Source organism: Mauremys reevesii, linkage group 5 (genome assembly GCF_016161935.1).
Source record: "Mauremys reevesii isolate NIE-2019 linkage group 5, ASM1616193v1, whole genome shotgun sequence".
NCBI classification, from domain to species: Eukaryota; Metazoa; Chordata; order Testudines; family Geoemydidae; genus Mauremys; species Mauremys reevesii.
The window spans coordinates 33,963,027-33,979,448 of record NC_052627.1 but is presented as its reverse complement, the minus strand read 5'-3'; the positions used below and the strand labels follow the sequence as shown (position 1 = coordinate 33,979,448).

At 43.2% G+C, this 16,422-nt stretch overlaps 1 protein-coding gene across 4 annotated transcripts in view; it reads right to left on the bottom strand.

Moving 5' to 3' along the window:
- MANBA (mannosidase beta) overlaps positions 1 to 15,588 on the bottom strand; it is a 57,167-nt gene extending 41,579 nt beyond the window's left edge. For 2 of the 4 annotated variants that reach the window (XM_039540635.1, XM_039540637.1), the window contains exons 1-4: positions 15,160 to 15,587; positions 5,071 to 5,165; positions 4,472 to 4,577; positions 1,606 to 1,776 (exon numbers count right to left, since the gene is read on the bottom strand). In XM_039540635.1, the coding sequence (XP_039396569.1) occupies positions 1,606 to 1,776; positions 4,472 to 4,577; positions 5,071 to 5,165; positions 15,160 to 15,345 (558 nt within the window). In that variant the 5' untranslated portion in view covers positions 15,346 to 15,587. Of the gene's footprint in view, positions 1 to 1,605; positions 1,777 to 4,471; positions 4,578 to 5,070; positions 5,166 to 15,159 lie in introns of all 4 variants that reach the window. The other 2 variants (XM_039540636.1, XM_039540634.1) reach the window with 2 other exon arrangements.
- Between the last annotated feature and the right edge of the window lie 834 nt (positions 15,589 to 16,422).

Genomic DNA, 16,422 nt, shown 5'->3' with positions numbered 1-16,422 from the left:
CACCAGAGCAATATGCTCATCTCGAAGTATTAAAAGGTACATTTTCAGTGTGGGCTTGGGGTGATTAGGCCACAAGACTCCCATGAAGATTTAGATGAGTTTAACATTCTTAATACTGAACCTCATACACATATACATAGTGTTCCATTACTTTACAATGGTAAGACTCAAACAAACTTTAAAAATGTTGTGTTTGTTTATTTTCAAATGTGGCAGCTCTGCTGTTATACCCATATGTTTGAAATGAAAGCCATTTTAGGAAACTTTCCAAGCAATCTGCAAGTAGAGTAATGCAATTCCTTTGAGGATAAAATCATTAAAGGTACTTTCCACAAGTCTTACGAGTTTAAATATATAGCCCGACAAAGTATAAAAATAATTCCTAGCAATTTCACCTCTATAAATAGGACTACAGCTGTTCAAGCTCCTTCCCCTCTGGACTGATTTCTAACAAACATAGTGGAAACAACATATGGACTCTGCAGGATTAAACAACTCTCCAAGTTTTAATTAACCTTCATGATAAAAGTGAACCCCCTATACTTCTCCCCACTTAGGTATCAAATTCAACCATAGCAAGGATAATCAGGGTTGGCCCAGAGATTAATACTTAGTTCTGCTATAGTTCTAATTGCAATCCGTAGGGATTGCAATGGTTGTGAAGGCAATGTCTTCCTCGGCTCCAAGAAGAGAAGGGAACTGAGTGCTTTGGGGAACAAGGCACCAAGCCCTCTGTTTACAGGTTCCAGATGAATTACATTCAGTTATAGGTCAGAAGGATTCTGGGCATGTTGTCTGAGGTAATTGAAAATGGAGGATCTGTAGGTCTCTGTTGAGAATACAGGGGTCACTTAGCAGGGAAGGCATTTAAACTGTGACAGACCAACAAAGGAAAGGCAATTCTGAAACTCGTTATTTTCCCAATTGTGCCTCGTTACTGCAAGGCTCTTTCAGAACAGCGTGAGATCCTACACAGAAGATATTCTGCCATAGGTAGTTATAACAGCATGCACTAAAGACTTACAGTTTCCCATCTTTGGTAGTTTTGTGCTAGTCTGTAATTTTAACTTATATATATATAAAATCACACTTCACAACACCTTAAGATGAAAGTGGGCTCTCCGTTAGATAACTCTTGTCGGTACATGCCAGAGATACACAGTATAAATAGCACAGCACATGAGCAATGGCAAACACTGACAAAGCTGCTTGGCTGAGATTTTCCACAGCCTTGGCAATAAACTCTGGCACTTACAACAGCTAACTATTGTCATTATTCCTTGCTAAACTCACCCAGTGGATAGATTGATAGTGACTACACAATCTGCCCCCCACAGAAACACCCTTCTGGCTGTCAGTCTGCTTGCTGACATCTTGACAAAGATAACCTTTTAAAAATTCTTGTCACACAGATAGCTACCCCGGCCTTTTTATGCTTCTTACAGAGTAGATCTATATTTTTGATTATGGGATTTTTTTGCTATGAAAAATATGCCCTAATTATGAAATTACACCAGAGGTTTCAGAGTGCATTTATTATGACAGTACATTGTGCATTCCTGCATCCAAGCCTCTAGTCACATACACACATGATCTTGCTCTTACCTTTCTGATGAAATTAACATGGCACTCCCCTTTCTGCACAGGTGGAGGGCACTGTGGTGGCACACTGTATGCTCTGTGAGATCTGCTCTGCTCTGCTGCATATGAAATGGCTGATAAGAAATGGACCTCAATAAAATTGACCTCCTTGATCACACTGGTAATATCAAAGCTCTGCACCAGGAAAAAACAAAAACAAAACGGTATACCACTGAAGGTTAGCTGTGAGCTTTATAAAGATTGGCATATTCCTTTTAGACCATATAGATATTATTTGAATATGTTTGTGAACTAGTCTTTACAGGTTGCAGGACTGGTGGAAAAGAAAATTAGAATACTTCTCAAACGAAGAAAAAAGGCACACTAAGTCCTACATGTAGCTCCTTCTGGGCAACCCCCTCGGCCCCACTGCAATCAGTCGGAGTCTATGGGTATGTCTATACAGCCTGCAGAAGTGAGCCTCCCAGCCCAGGTTGACAGATTAGAGCTAGCAGGTTCACACTAGCACTCTAAAAATAGCTATGCAGACAACACTTTGAAGATGTAGCTTGGGCTGTGAAGCATGAGGAGGATGGGTGAGCTTCAGCGCCTGATCTTACGTAAAGTGAGTACCGAGCTGCACCTGATACAATCCTCTGCTGCCGAGGCATAGTATGGTTCCCCATCCCTCCACTCCCATCTCTAAAATATATATACACTAGCATCTCTGCACTGAGCAAAGAACTCTCTGTAGGACTTATTTATTGACCTGTTAGACATGGGGAGGGCAAACTATGGCCCGGGGGGCACATCTGGCCCTCCAGGCATTTTAATCCGGCACTCGAGCTCCCGCTGGGGCATGGGGTCGGGGGCTTGCCCCAATCCGCGCGGCTCCTGGAAGCAATGGCATGTCCCCCCTCTGGCTCCTACGCATAGGGGCAGCCAGGAGCCTATGCACTCTGTTCCCACCTCAAGCACCGCCCCAACAGCTTCCATTGGCCAGGAACTGCAGCCAATGGGAGCCGCAGGGGTGGTGTAGGAGCCAGAGGGGGGACATACCATTGTTTCTGGGAGCGGCTTAAGATAATTGCTGCCCGGAGCCTGCCCCCCGACCTCCTCCCACACCCCAGCGCCAGCCCTGATCCCCCCCACCCTCCAAATCCCTTGGTCCCAGCCCAGAGCACCCTTCTGCATCCCCAACCCCTCATCCCCAGCCCCACCCCAGAGCCCGCACCCCCAGCTGGAGCCCTCCTGCCCCCAAACCCCAAATTCTGTGAGCATTCATGAGCCATCATACAATTTCCATACCCAAGTATGGCCCTTGGGCCACAAAGTTTGCCCACCACAGTGTTGAACCTTCTTCTATTTGTGGATGGACAGAAAGGTACATATTTAGTTTTAAAACTCTTATGCTCTCACCACTATACCCACCCCTCAATTTAATTTCACCTGGTAAAACAAAGATTTCAATAGGTTATTAGTGTTTTCTCCACACTATTAGTTTGTGGCATGCCTGCTATTTGTTCTTGAATTTCTACCAAGTGGAAGTACCCCTGCCCCTCTCCACAATCAGTAGCCACTGTCCTTGACCAAACAGCAGACCACCACACAACAAATTACAACATAAGCAGCCTCCACAGAATAGATTTACCACTAAAGTATTTTAGAAATGGAGCTACTGAATAGAGTAACTGCCAGAGTCTTGCAATCCTTGGCTCTGTTCAACTCTACTTTACGCAGTCACTTCACAAAGCAGATGCTACTAGTGTCCTACCAAAATGAAGATCCAGAAATAAATACTGAATAATAATACATTGCAATTCTACAGCATCTTCCATCTGTAAACTGTTTTGACACCTTCCAACATTAACTAAAACTTCACAATAAACCTGTGAAAGAGAGAAGAATTAATATTCCTATGTCATAGGTGGGGAACCGAGGCACAAAAAGGCTATTTGATTTGTTCCAGGTCATGCAGGTCTGGGGCAAAGCCAAGAACAGAATCCAGATCTCCTGAGTCCCAGTTCTGTGCCTCAGCCATAAGACCCCCTTTTCTCTAAAGCCATGAAGGTAAATGTTGAGACATGAAGAAACTAAGGATCTCTGTGTGGCTCAGTTTCCCATCTATAAAATGGATATGGGCTTTCCTTTCTCACAGTCTTTGTCTGTTTTGTCTATTTATACTGCAAGCTCTTTGGAGCAGGGACTGTATTTTACTAAGTGTTTTCATAGCACCCAGCACAATCTTATAATTGAAATCTACAAAATTATTTTGTATAATTATAGCAATCCTAAAATGAGACTGTACCTGATCTTGTCATACTGATACAGACTAGGACCAAAGAGAGAACACAATGACATCAAAAGGCCTGGGAATTAGATACTATATTAGAATGGAAGAACTAAAGAAAGAAACTGCATACAAACATTTATAAGTAAGCTTTACACTGCATGCATTTACACTTCAGCATTCACATGTAAAGCAGCAGCATTCTAATACCAATTAGTAAGCAGATTTCCAGCTAATATAACTATTTTAAGCTTCAGTTTTCTTAGAGCTGTGACAGTTCCCAAAAAGCAAGATTTATATTATTAGGTAAACTGTTCCTCTTTCCATACTTCTTCTAGATTACAACATGAAATGTTCTTCTCTAGGCCTGATCCTGCTTCCACTGGGAAGCCAATGCACCTCCCCTTCCCAGCACTGAGGTGGCTCTCAGATAAAGACATTTCAAACCCTATGACATATTATCAAGTCTAGTCCATTACATTTTACTCTGGACTGAACACATTGGGGGTATTACTGTGTACTTGTCTAGGTACAAACTGCTTGGGAAAAGTGCTTTGAGACAACTGTAGAATTGCCTTTAGAAATACCAGCATTACTCACATATCTGTTGAACATGTTGTCCGTTCTCCCAACAGTGACATTATTGATCAGGATTTGCGCTACTGTATCTATTCCCTCGAAAACCAAATTCACTTTCTGCCATTTGCTATGAATGATGACACAGGAATGTAAAATTATTAGGGTACTTTGAATTAACTACACATGAGAGTCAATACTGAAATCTATGTCCCCAGTATCCTGAATAGCAACTGTTTCAATGGGTTACAAAAATACTTTCCTCAGAGTAGCCATCTTTATCATTTCAAATTAAAATGACAGCTGCCATGGATCAGACTCTCAATACAGCACAACATCCCATGTTCAATAGATATCAGATGTGTGGCTGCTTGCTTCCTATCAGCTTTATTATTACATTTCAGCAGTTGGCAATTTGTACACCATTTTTATGACAATGGGGGGAAAATGTTTAAGAAAAAAAAAGAAATCCACTAAATGACATTTAGCAACAGGCTAAAGCTTATATCCCATTACAGAATTTAGTTTATTACATCTGAAAGAAGTAGGTGAATTTGGGGCTGATTGCTTAACAACAAGCATTTCTGCATGGAAGATAACATAAAACTATTCTTATTGCATACCTGACATCAAAAGGGGTTTTGAATGTCCTGCTGTAAGTCCAGTTATCCAAGGAGATCCATCTGTAGGTCAGGTCATTAAACCTATAGTAAGGATCCTATTGATAGACGAACAAAAACATTGCAGTGTTACACAAATAAAATGAATATTGTTATCTAGTAGGTGAGTCATTTTCTTTCAGATATTCTGCAAGTGCACAATCCAATTATCTTTTTTGGTTACCAGTAGCTTTAGGAGGACAGATATTTCTTCCACTTCTGAAGTGATATGTGAAAGCAACAGCTTTAGAACATTTTGACATTAACTGTATATAGGTCAAATCCTGCTTGCTGCATTCATGTTTAGAAGTAAGGTGAGCAGGATTTGGGCCTTATTTTGCTGGGCTGAAAACAGAAAAAATTCAACAGAGGTAGCAATTCGAAAGGAGAGAGAGAGCAGCAGAACCACCACCACAATGACAGAGGATAGAGAACAGACAAGATGATATGGGGCCAGGGAAATAGATTCTTCAAATCTCTAGAAACTATAGTGAACAAACCTGTATGGTTTTAAACAACAGAATATCCACACCAATCACTCCTGATATGATAGGAATACATTACATTGTTATATTTGGGGAGGGAAAAGTGGAAACACAGTTTGGTTGGTTGAGTAAAAATTAAAATGTCTACCTATGTTCTTTCCCCCCCCCAAAAAAACAGTTATGTGAGAAACTCACTGTAATTATAACAAATGTGCTATTTTCCTTTTAGTCATACTGCTCACTCAAGAATTATAAGCACATTCAAGCATAGAATCATAGATTATTAGGATTGGAAGGGACCTCAGGAGATCATCTAGTCCAACCCCCTACTCACAGCAGGACCAATCCCCAAATGGCTCCCTCAAGGACTGAACTCACAACCCTGGGTTTAGCAGGCCAATGCTCAAACCACTGAACTATCCCTCCCCTTCCTTACAACTCATTCCCACTTCCTTTTCCCTGATGTTCCCTTCCTTACGTTGGGTCATTTTGTACCTCACCTAGACTGCAAACAACTCAGGGCAGGTGTATGGACCGGATAGTCCATTGCCTTGCACCTTTGCAGCCACTTACTCCTGGAAAAAGTGAGTGTCAGTGAGGAAGTCTGACCCTTTGGTAGCATTTTACCCCCTCCACCCACACACACACACTTTGCACAGATGTAGATGGTAGTGCAGAGCCAGGTGCCTGATCCTCTACTTGTCAGTAAACACTACGCACAACAATGGCCCTGTAGCAATAATAGTAACAATGATATACTAAGGGCCCAATCCTGCAGCTAGCCCCACTGAAGTCTGTGGGACTACCCACATGAACTAGTGTAAGAGTTGCAAGAGTGGAACCCAGCTAATAAACAGTCTCACTGTGGTGTCTGAACATGAGAAAGATGTTTATGTCAGACAGTTCAGTGTGTATATCAGAGGCACCTGCTTAGACAGCATCTCATCTTTCTCCAGCAATTTCTCAGCTGAATTGGTTTCCTAAAACAAATAGCTGTAGATTCTGCTGATGTACTTTACCCAAAGCTTAGCTGGAAAGAGCACAGAGGCATCAAGATTCACTACGTAACATTAGAAGCTTTCTAGAATGTTAAGAGTTATTCCTGGGGCCTGAATGTCCAGATTCAAACTGGGAGAAAGAAAATTTGGTCAGTCCTTTTATTTTCCTTGATGCAACTCAATTCTTCTCATCTCATATATCAGTATCAATATTAATAGCCCTTCTGCACTCAGATTTCTTTGAAAGGGCTCTTCTGGTATCTTGGATTCCTTTTACAACATATAAGGCTAGATTATGTGATTTACACACAGTCATGTGTAGGGCACAGAAGAGAGTCACAGCACCTGAGGGAACACCAAGAGAGGATAGGTCTCAAGTAATATATTCTCTTCTGGAGCTCCCCAGCAGCACATACGCTACTTCATGGGCCTGTGCAGAGGCATGGCCCTGCGTCCTTGCTACCCCCTCTCAGGCAATTTGTTTGCCAGGGAGAGTAAGCAGCAAGCAGGAACTGCTACTGTGACTGGCCCTCGTGCAGGCCACACAAGTGTGGAGGCCTTCTCCTGGAGCACATCTCTGATCACAATCTGGCTCAGGCTGAGAAGGATGCCTGTTCATGTGCACAAGGGTCATGTCTTACTGCTTTCAAATGTGAAAGATCAGCAAACAAGCTTTTGAGGGAGACTATTCCACCTTAACCGCATCCGATTTGGAATGCTCTGTTCTGTTGTTCATCACTTTGTCATCTTTAAAGGGGCAACACCAAGTTAAAATAATATGACACACACAAAACTACCTCCTTACCTGTGCACTGACAACATTTAACATTCTAAAAACATTTCAAAACCCTACAGTCTGGTCACTTCCTTGAAATAAATGTGCATAGTGAATGCCCTTTCCAATATTTGGACCTGGGGCCACTGAAGCAGAAAGCTGGAGGAAGACAGGATGGGACAGGGAGTCTGTGCATTACTTTCCTCCCCCAAAGACCTACTTGGCACCTGAAAAGTGTTATCCAAAAAAAGATGTAGTTGGTTTGTGGCCCCCACTTCCTCCTCTTCAGGGAGACTCCAAGAAGAGGAAGTGCTGGCAAAACGGTGCCAGAGGAGCCACACAGATTGGGAGTTAGACGATGACAAGTGCTTCACAGCTGGTGCAGAAACATCCACATAGATATCCCTGGCCTCCTGAAGATTCTGGGGCTCTGTGGGCTCAGGGACAGAGGGCAAATCCTTATTTATCTATGTTTATTTGGGTGGAAGGGAGAAGATCTAGTATTCCCAGAACAGTTTGGCAAAGACTCTTCCCATGAGTATTTCTACAGGAGAGGGCGATCAGACCTTCAAGCTATTTGTCAATTAAGCAGTTTGTTGTCTTTCTGCACTTCTCAGTTTATTGACTAAAACTAAACTAGTCGGTTTTATTATCAACACAATGCTGCTCTGCAGGTACCTCAAAATGTTTTCCCGCAAACATTCCCTCAAACAAAAAACAGTGAATTCAAAATTGTACCTGTATTCACATGTCTTCGTATTCACTTTCCATTACTATTTTAGTGATGGAGTTTCCTGGCAGGAATGCTCATAGGAACAAAGAGTTTAAAGCAGAGATCAGAAAACATTCACAAATAAGGTCTGAAAATCATTGGAGTTTTCAAGAACAGGTTAGACAAAAACCTATCAGGGATGGTCTAGGTTTACTTGCTCCTGCCTCTGCACAGGGGATTGGGCTTGATGACGTCTCAAGGTCCCTTCCTATGATTTCTGTAATTCTATGTATAAACACAAGCAACCACTCTCAAAATTTGATCTAAGAGTTATGCTCAGCCAACCTGAATATGGAAAAATACCACATGACCTACATGTCCAATCATAATTAACCAACACATCATATTTTGTATTTCAAATACAACAAACTGCAAGTGAACAATCTTAAGATCAATAATAATTCATGTAAGCAAATAATTTTAAAGAAATACAGTCAAGAAAATTGCAAAAGGGTCACAAATGTTTGAGGCTCAATTCAGCACAAATTATGTATTAATTACTCAGATCTAGTTGCAGACACACAAGGGGATGTTTATATCTGAATAGTCTGGTTTTAATTTTATTTGGTTTACATTTCAGAAAGCTATTTCTATTATTAGCTTTTGTAAAACCTTTAACACAAAATAAAGCTTGGGCCAAAACTACATGGCAATGATCCCTTCAACTGCAGGAGCATATGTGTAGTACACTGATAACTAGACTTTTTCATGCAGTTTTATGCGTGTGCGCGCAGGTACGTGCAATCTGAAGCCTGATGCCATCAATGCCACTGTTCTAGATTGTTAAACATGCTGCAGTTTTGTTCAGTTTTCTACCCAGAACAGCAATTACTAGCTCAAGATTATTTTATTCATTCATTCATTCATCCAAAACTTCTTTCAATGATCAGTCCTGCCCCATTGCTTTGGTTGATTAGATCATCACGTCCTAGGCCTGAGAAAACCCACAGTAAGGAATTTCTCGGGTTCTGTTTCCTGAGCCATCAACTCTAGACCACTAGTCTGAATCTAGCTCCACTTGATAGTGACCAAACATTGCTACCATTGAATGACTGTACAGCATCCTATCTAAAGTGAGCTGGTGTTCCATTTCCTACTGGTTATAGTAATTTTGTTACCTTGCCTTTGGCTGGAGAGCTTTGTGCAATGTCGAAAATTTCTTTTCATTTGATTCCACCAACCACATCCGTATCCAATACATTTCTAGACTTCCTCGTGTTTCTTAAAGATGATCTGTGAATTTTTTATTTAAACTGATTTTGAACCCAGAAGATTTTTTGTTCGTTTGAATTTTTCCTACTTGGTTTTTTGAGGGTGTGGTTTGGTTTGTTTTGCGTTACTTTGGAACTAATAGGAATGTTGTCTTGTCATTCTACAATCTACTGGAGGACATCCTAGGGGTCTCAGAGCACATATAGCTCTGACGCATTACTGAAGGAGTGAAGGTGTTGAGTGACACCTTTTCTCCAGAATGTTTAGTAGTAAGTGAAGAAGTTGTTCACAAAAATCAAACAGTTTTAAACAGTATGACTAAAAATCCCTTCCCCTCTCAACTGCGCTCAAGTCCCGGAAGGCCATCATTTCACTAACTCTTTAGCCATCGTAGAGCCTTCCACGTTAGACAGGATCTGAACTTCAAATGTAACAAACAAGTAGGAAAAACCCACGGGTTTGCTTTTGGGGGGTGAGGGAGGGGTGGAAATCAAGCCTTCTTTATACATTATAAAGAATAAAAGGGGGCACAAAACCATTTTTTTCCTTTTGCAGGTCACCTTTAAGTCTAGGAAATAGCCAAAATCTCATAGCCTGTCTTTATTATAGAAGCAGAATATAGGCTCTAATCTTCTGCCCCCTCCCAGTTTTGACAGATCTTTACAATACAGTTGACAGAATAAAACCCACCTTTAAGAATACTTTAAATCGTATCTTTCTAATTTTTGTTGAGTGAGAGCCTGATCCCATGCTCTTTAAGTAATCAGAAGTGGGATTTGGCTGAGGCCCTAAGAAAGCAAAAATGACTACTATATACTTTCTATTGCTTGTCTCCCCCAGATGGCTACACTGATTTTTGACTCCTTCCTGTAATACAATTCTTGTATTTCATTATATATTCCTTGTGATTTAAACATTAATAATAATAAAAAACAGAAGTAGGAGTCTTTTCTATTGCAATAGTTTTGCTGTGATGCAATTTGAAATTGCTTTGCATGTTCACATTACATAAACCCATTTTGCAATAGTGAATTGTCACTACATCCAACGTCAAGGCATTCTCATTTTCAGTGCCTTCTGAAACAATGGAAGTCACATTGCTAGAATATTTATCTACACCCAAAGATACTTTAATTTCTGTGAAACTAATGCAGTCAGAACACCTATACATCTTTCCAAAAGCCCATTTTCACATATTTACCGCTTCATGTGAATTTTAATTCATGGTAGTAATGAAGAGATTGTATTCTTGGAATACTAGTTTTTATAAATTCACCCTTAAGCCATTCATGTTTTCAGTGCTTATTCAGACAAGACATTTAACTGAATATCACCTTATTCATACGATGTGTTTCAGCTGAATAGTAAGCCAAAAGCTACAGAATAGAAAGACACGTTTTTTACAAGACAAGTTGAGAAGCTGACAAAAATTTTAATATCTGCTGTTGAATATTGGTTTTATACTCTATTTTAAAGGCTACTAATACATCTCTCCATCTACCTCAACTCCATATCCATTCACAAGACATTAATTAAAAGAGGCTGTATTGAGCAATGATATTTAATCTTTTCATGTCTAAACCCCCACTTTCCTCCCCGGATTTCTCGGGAGCAGGCAACACTGACCTGTTTACATTAAAGGAGATCCTCAGTACCCCAGTGGTGATGTTGGCTAGGTGGGAATCTTTTATCCACCCCTCTGCTGCAGTCCCTTACTCCTAAAGGAATTTAAAATTGGCAGTGCCTCCACCTGGCTGGCCCCTGTACACACTCAATGGTGTACCTTGGGAACCTCCCGGAATAAACCCCTTCAAATAGTAATAATAATCTGTGGCATGGGTCTAACTCAAAAATACCAATTATAAATAATATACATCTAATATACTTAAATTAGATTTAACACACCTTTACTTAACAACGTAAAGAAACAGGGTATAACCGACTAAGATTAAATGTCACTTCTAATTTAAATCCACAGGGGGCAGATGAATAAAAGCAATTAACAATTATAATATACAGTAATAAATTAAACTTATCTAACTGGCATTTACACTGCCACCATCTACCCCACACCGGAGCGCACACTCCTCTGGATTTCAGAGTCCTAGACGTTTGCATGGGCGCACTTGTATATCGGCAGCTGAAGACAGCACTCTATAGGTTCTGTGTACCAGTCCAGCCAAGACAACAAGCTGCACACACCCTCTGACGACTGGAGTTGGCCCCACCAAATGTCAGCAGCTCTGAGTCCTGGTTTGACAGGAAAAATCACTCTGCCTCTCCTCAGACTCAGTCTCTCTGCTGTGCCCCTTCCCTTGCAAGTACTTTCTCAAACAAGAGTGGGGGTTACTCACAGTTCCTTCACTGCAGGCCCACCTCAGTCAGCTCTAGGCAATAGTCTCTGCCTTGGCTCCAGTGAAGCCACCAACCACCTCTGAAGCTCCCTGGTTGATCAAAGCCCCAGTAGGCTCCCAGCAGCAGCTCCTGGTATAGACAGAGCTCCACACCAGCAATCTGGCTTCTCTCCCCAAAAATGGATCCCTCCCTGCTCCCTGCACAACCCTGGAGGAGTTGTAGTTGCTAAGGCTAGATTGCAGCACACTGGATCTTCCCAACTGGAACACTCTCAAGAAAAGTTCAGAGGCCCCTCTAGTAAAGAGGACCTACAGTACCAATTAAAATCTATTTGAATGTATAGACCCTTCAGTACTAGTCAGTTTCACTCTGGCTCTTTAATTTATCAGGACAGTTTCAACCCACATACTGCAGTAAACATCTGAATAGAAAACTGTACATTTATATTAGCCAATTATTTTCCTCAATGAATGCCATTTAATGCCTAGTAAAATGGGATCCTGGTCCATGACTAGGGCTCCTAGGCGTTACAGCAATATAAATAATAACTAATAATAGAACCACCTGATGGATGACATGGTTGTTCTTTGAGTGGCTCTGAAAAATACCAGCTTATGAGAAAATGTCAAACACAACAATTTAGACAAACTGGTAACTAAGTTCCTGGTAAAAACAGATTTCATTTTCAGAACTGCACAAGCATCACTTGTGACATATAGACACTTGAGCTCAGATATTTATGGAATTATCTGCACTACAGTGCTCTACAAATCAGAGAAGCAGCTAATATAACAAAACAGAGACCCCATGTAAAGGCAAATGGCTGGTAAGAAAATCTGGCTACAAGCGCCCTGTCCATCAGTGCCAAGAATTCTGTAGGAGTCACATGTCAGCAGAAATGGCATCATATAATATTTGGTGTACACATAATAGAGGATCACCATTGCTGGCATAAAGCTTCCATGCGTAAGTTACATGCTGATACATTTTGCTTGGTTGAATAAGACCTAAAAGATAGACAGAGGACATCAACTCTGGGGAAGGGAGTAATAAAAGCAAAAGAAAAATGATCCAAGGCCAAGTATTTTCAAATTTAGGTGCCTAAAGTTAAGCTCTTAAGTCCACGTTTGGACACCTTAAAAAAACGTGCCCTGATTTTTAGAGGTACTAAGCACCAATGAATGTCACTGAAGTGAGCAGCAGGTGGTCAGTACCTCTGAAAAATCACCCCATTTTTTTCCCTCACCCAGTGTCACCCAGACCTTACACGTATTTGGAGAACTGTCCCTTGTAACTTTTTTATTTATTTTTTTTACATTCCTGGCCACAATGAATAGATCACATCACAAGCAACTGAGTTCCACTTCTGCCAGATGGCTCAAAGGTTTTCCCTCTCCCCCAACCAAAATAAGCCATTTTAAATGCCCACATAAGGTTTTTCACAAGTTTAACTAAACCCATGCAAATCTGTGAGTAGACAAGCCCTAAGGCTGTAGGCTAACTGACCCTGAAGGTTGACGGAAGTAAACAGGGCTCCGCCAAGGCACAGCGGTTCTGCCCTTCTGCATAACAGTGGCCTAAGCCCAAAATGCTTGGCTCCCGTTCAAAACTTAAATTATTGGCCCATTTACAGCAATTCAGTTAAATTAGTGACCACACTTCCTTATTTTAAAAAGGATAGTTAAATGTTTGAGTCTTCCATTACAACATGTGTGACTCAACCCACTGGCCATAGCTTCCATTGCCCTTAAAGGACTTATTCACAGCATTATTGCAACATCTGGCTGCATCAGCAGAGATAAGAGTCTATCAATTATAAACCCCCATTTGGGTGAAAGAGGCTAGATTAACCCCAGACAAAAAACATGTGGATTGGTAGTGACACTGGGTCTGCTTCTGCTCTGAATGGATGAAAAGGGAGTTTTGCCACTGATTTATAGAACAAGAATTGGAACTCATTGTTACAGGAAAGGAGTTCTCCCAAACCTGAAAGCTAAAAGCAGGAAAGGATACAAAAATGCAAAAACTCTGAAAATCTTTTAATATGAACAATTCTCTAAAAGTAGTGAAGTATGTCGTGGTACAACATGAAAGTGAAGACTTGCCTCTTCTACAATACTACAAATCTATGCATGCTATCAAAATTCTGCAGTAGCCTACAGGGCCTTGAGGGGCTTGTTTAGCGGACTAAGCATCAGCCTCGAAATCCCCAAACTCCCTGCAAACACAACTCAAATTTCCACAGGGTCGATTCAGGATTTCACCCTTCTGAGGTAGACAAATTGAATAAATGTGCACTCCACTGTGTGGGGCTTTAAACACCTCCGTTCTGTCTGTACCAAGTGGACATCAAAGGCACTATAAGAGTGGGATGCTTTTCACAAGACAAGACGTTTGTGCTGGTGGTGTTGGCCACATTTTTTGCACTCCCCCAGACTGTGCAACCAACACCCAATTTGGACTACTCAGAGACGATTGCAGTTTAGTGATGCTGTCTGTATATAGCAAGATTTGGCCTCCTTTGACATTAAAGATGTGAAAAAAATATTAAATATTGCTACAGGAATAGCCCCAGATACTGCAGTCATGCTAGTGAAGCTTGCAGTGTTTGAGACAACTGTAAAGCCTTGGGTGCGTGGGACCCCCACAACGAGCTGGTGCTGAGAGCGTGCGGAGTCAGTCGACACTACGCCCGGCTCATGAGACAGCTCATGGTGTCTGACACCATCAGGTGAGGTGGTCCAGAGACATCTACACAGAACACATCACGGGTGAGAACGTCGGTCAGGGCAATAACCCACTTCCTTCCTTCCCTGAAGGACCAAGGGACACACCCCACCCATACTGACTTGGACTCTAAAAACTCCTTTAAAAACTCCTACACCCCAATCTGGGTCTATGCTGGTTATGTACTATGTATGCATCCTGTGAACCTTGTAACCGATACCTGTAATCCCTCATCACTCAAGCCTGACCCCAGATGTACCTTCCCTCTTAACTTGTGTAAATTTGATTTTAAACATTAGCTTTAATAACATTTGTAAATGTTTCTCAGAAGCAGGGCCTTAGGGCTCCCTTTCAAGTGCTCTCAGGCTACTTACCTTTTATTTCATGTTTTTACATTTGACAGAACACGAGCCCCCAAATCACCACGTTTTATTCATTTCTTTTTATGCACATCCACCAAAGCCACCCGAGCACTGCCCACCCCCTAAACCCCGCAGCACTGGCCTAAAGCAGGAACGAGGGGGCAGGGGGGGAACCCACCACCAGCCCCCTGCCCTCGCCCAGGCCGGTGCTCTGATCCCAGCAGCCGGACAGGCAGCCAGACAGACGGACGGACGGAGGCACCATCTCTGGGGGCAGCGTCGGCGGGGGGTTCCTAGGCGCAGTTCGCTTTAACCCCGGGCGGGGCCCCTGCCAGGAGCGAGCCGCAGCCCGGCGCGCGTGCAGTACCTGGATGAGGCCCTGGCGGAATAGGGCCGTGTGAACGCAGCCGGGCACATCCCCTCTCAGCACCACCGAGCCGTTCCCGCTGCCTAGCCACCAGCTCCCCCGCAGGCTGTGCACCGCCGGGCCTGGGGGGCTGCCAGGCAGCGCCCCCCGCCCCCAACAGGCAGCAAGCAGCAGAAGCAGCAGCATCCCGGAAGCTACCGCGAGCCGCCCCCAGCCGGGCCCCCGGAGGGGGCATAGGGCTCCGAAGCCCGCGGGGGAAGGGGCTTAGTGCAGCGCCACAGCCGGTCTCCGCCTTCTCCCTGCAGGCCCCGGCTCGGCGGCAGCGCTGTGCACTCCGCTGGGAGCAGGGCGCCTGCGCCGCCTCTGCAGGGCGCCCGCCCGCCCGCTGCCCCCGGGGAGCGATAGGCGAGAGCCTGGCTCTGGCCCCGGCCCGGCCGCCTCAAACCCGGCTGGGGCCCGGGTGCAGAAGAGCCACCGCCGCTGGCCACGCGCGGCGCTGGCGGAGGGGAGCGAGGAGGAGACGCCTTCCCGGCATTTACTAGGATGAGTGGGGTTAATGCAGTGGGCAGGGCAGGCGGCCTGCATTCCTCGCCCCCTTAGCGCCCTGTGTGTTTCACTCGGAGACACGTTTAGGAGCAAATGATGCCCCGCAGCCTGTGCCAGGGGTGGGGGGTTTACAGCTGGTGACAGTTGGAAATATGCACACAGCCTGGCAAGTCAGTTCCTTCCCTTCAGGTCCTGCTGCTCGCAGGATACTGGACGTGAGGCTCCAGCGCTGATCTGTCTCTAACCTCCCCCTTTCAGGCTCTCAAGCTGAGGTGGCGGCAAGTGGGAGTGTTGACTAAGGTAACAAATGGGTAGAATATACGCAGCAGAGAGGGGAGGGGTGTGTGTGTGTGTGAGAGTCATAATTTAAGTGGCTGAGCTTAGTACTATACTGTTTCATTAAAATACCATAAGAGTTAGGGGTAGTAGTTTAGTGAACCTTTGGTGAAAAAGAAGCTAAAGATCATACTCGACATTACAGGCCAGTCACCATTACTTTTATATTAGGGATAGTGGTTGAAACAATTATAAATGGAAATAAATCAATAAAGGACAAACCACCACAGCTTTTCCAACAGAAAGCTCTCTCTTTCTCTCTCTTTACTATAATTCTTTAACACAATAGTTGCTATAAGTTATATAGACTTTCTAAAGGCCCTTCACAAAGTCCATCACAACAAACAGTTACAGAAATTAAGCCATCATAGTGCAAGGTTA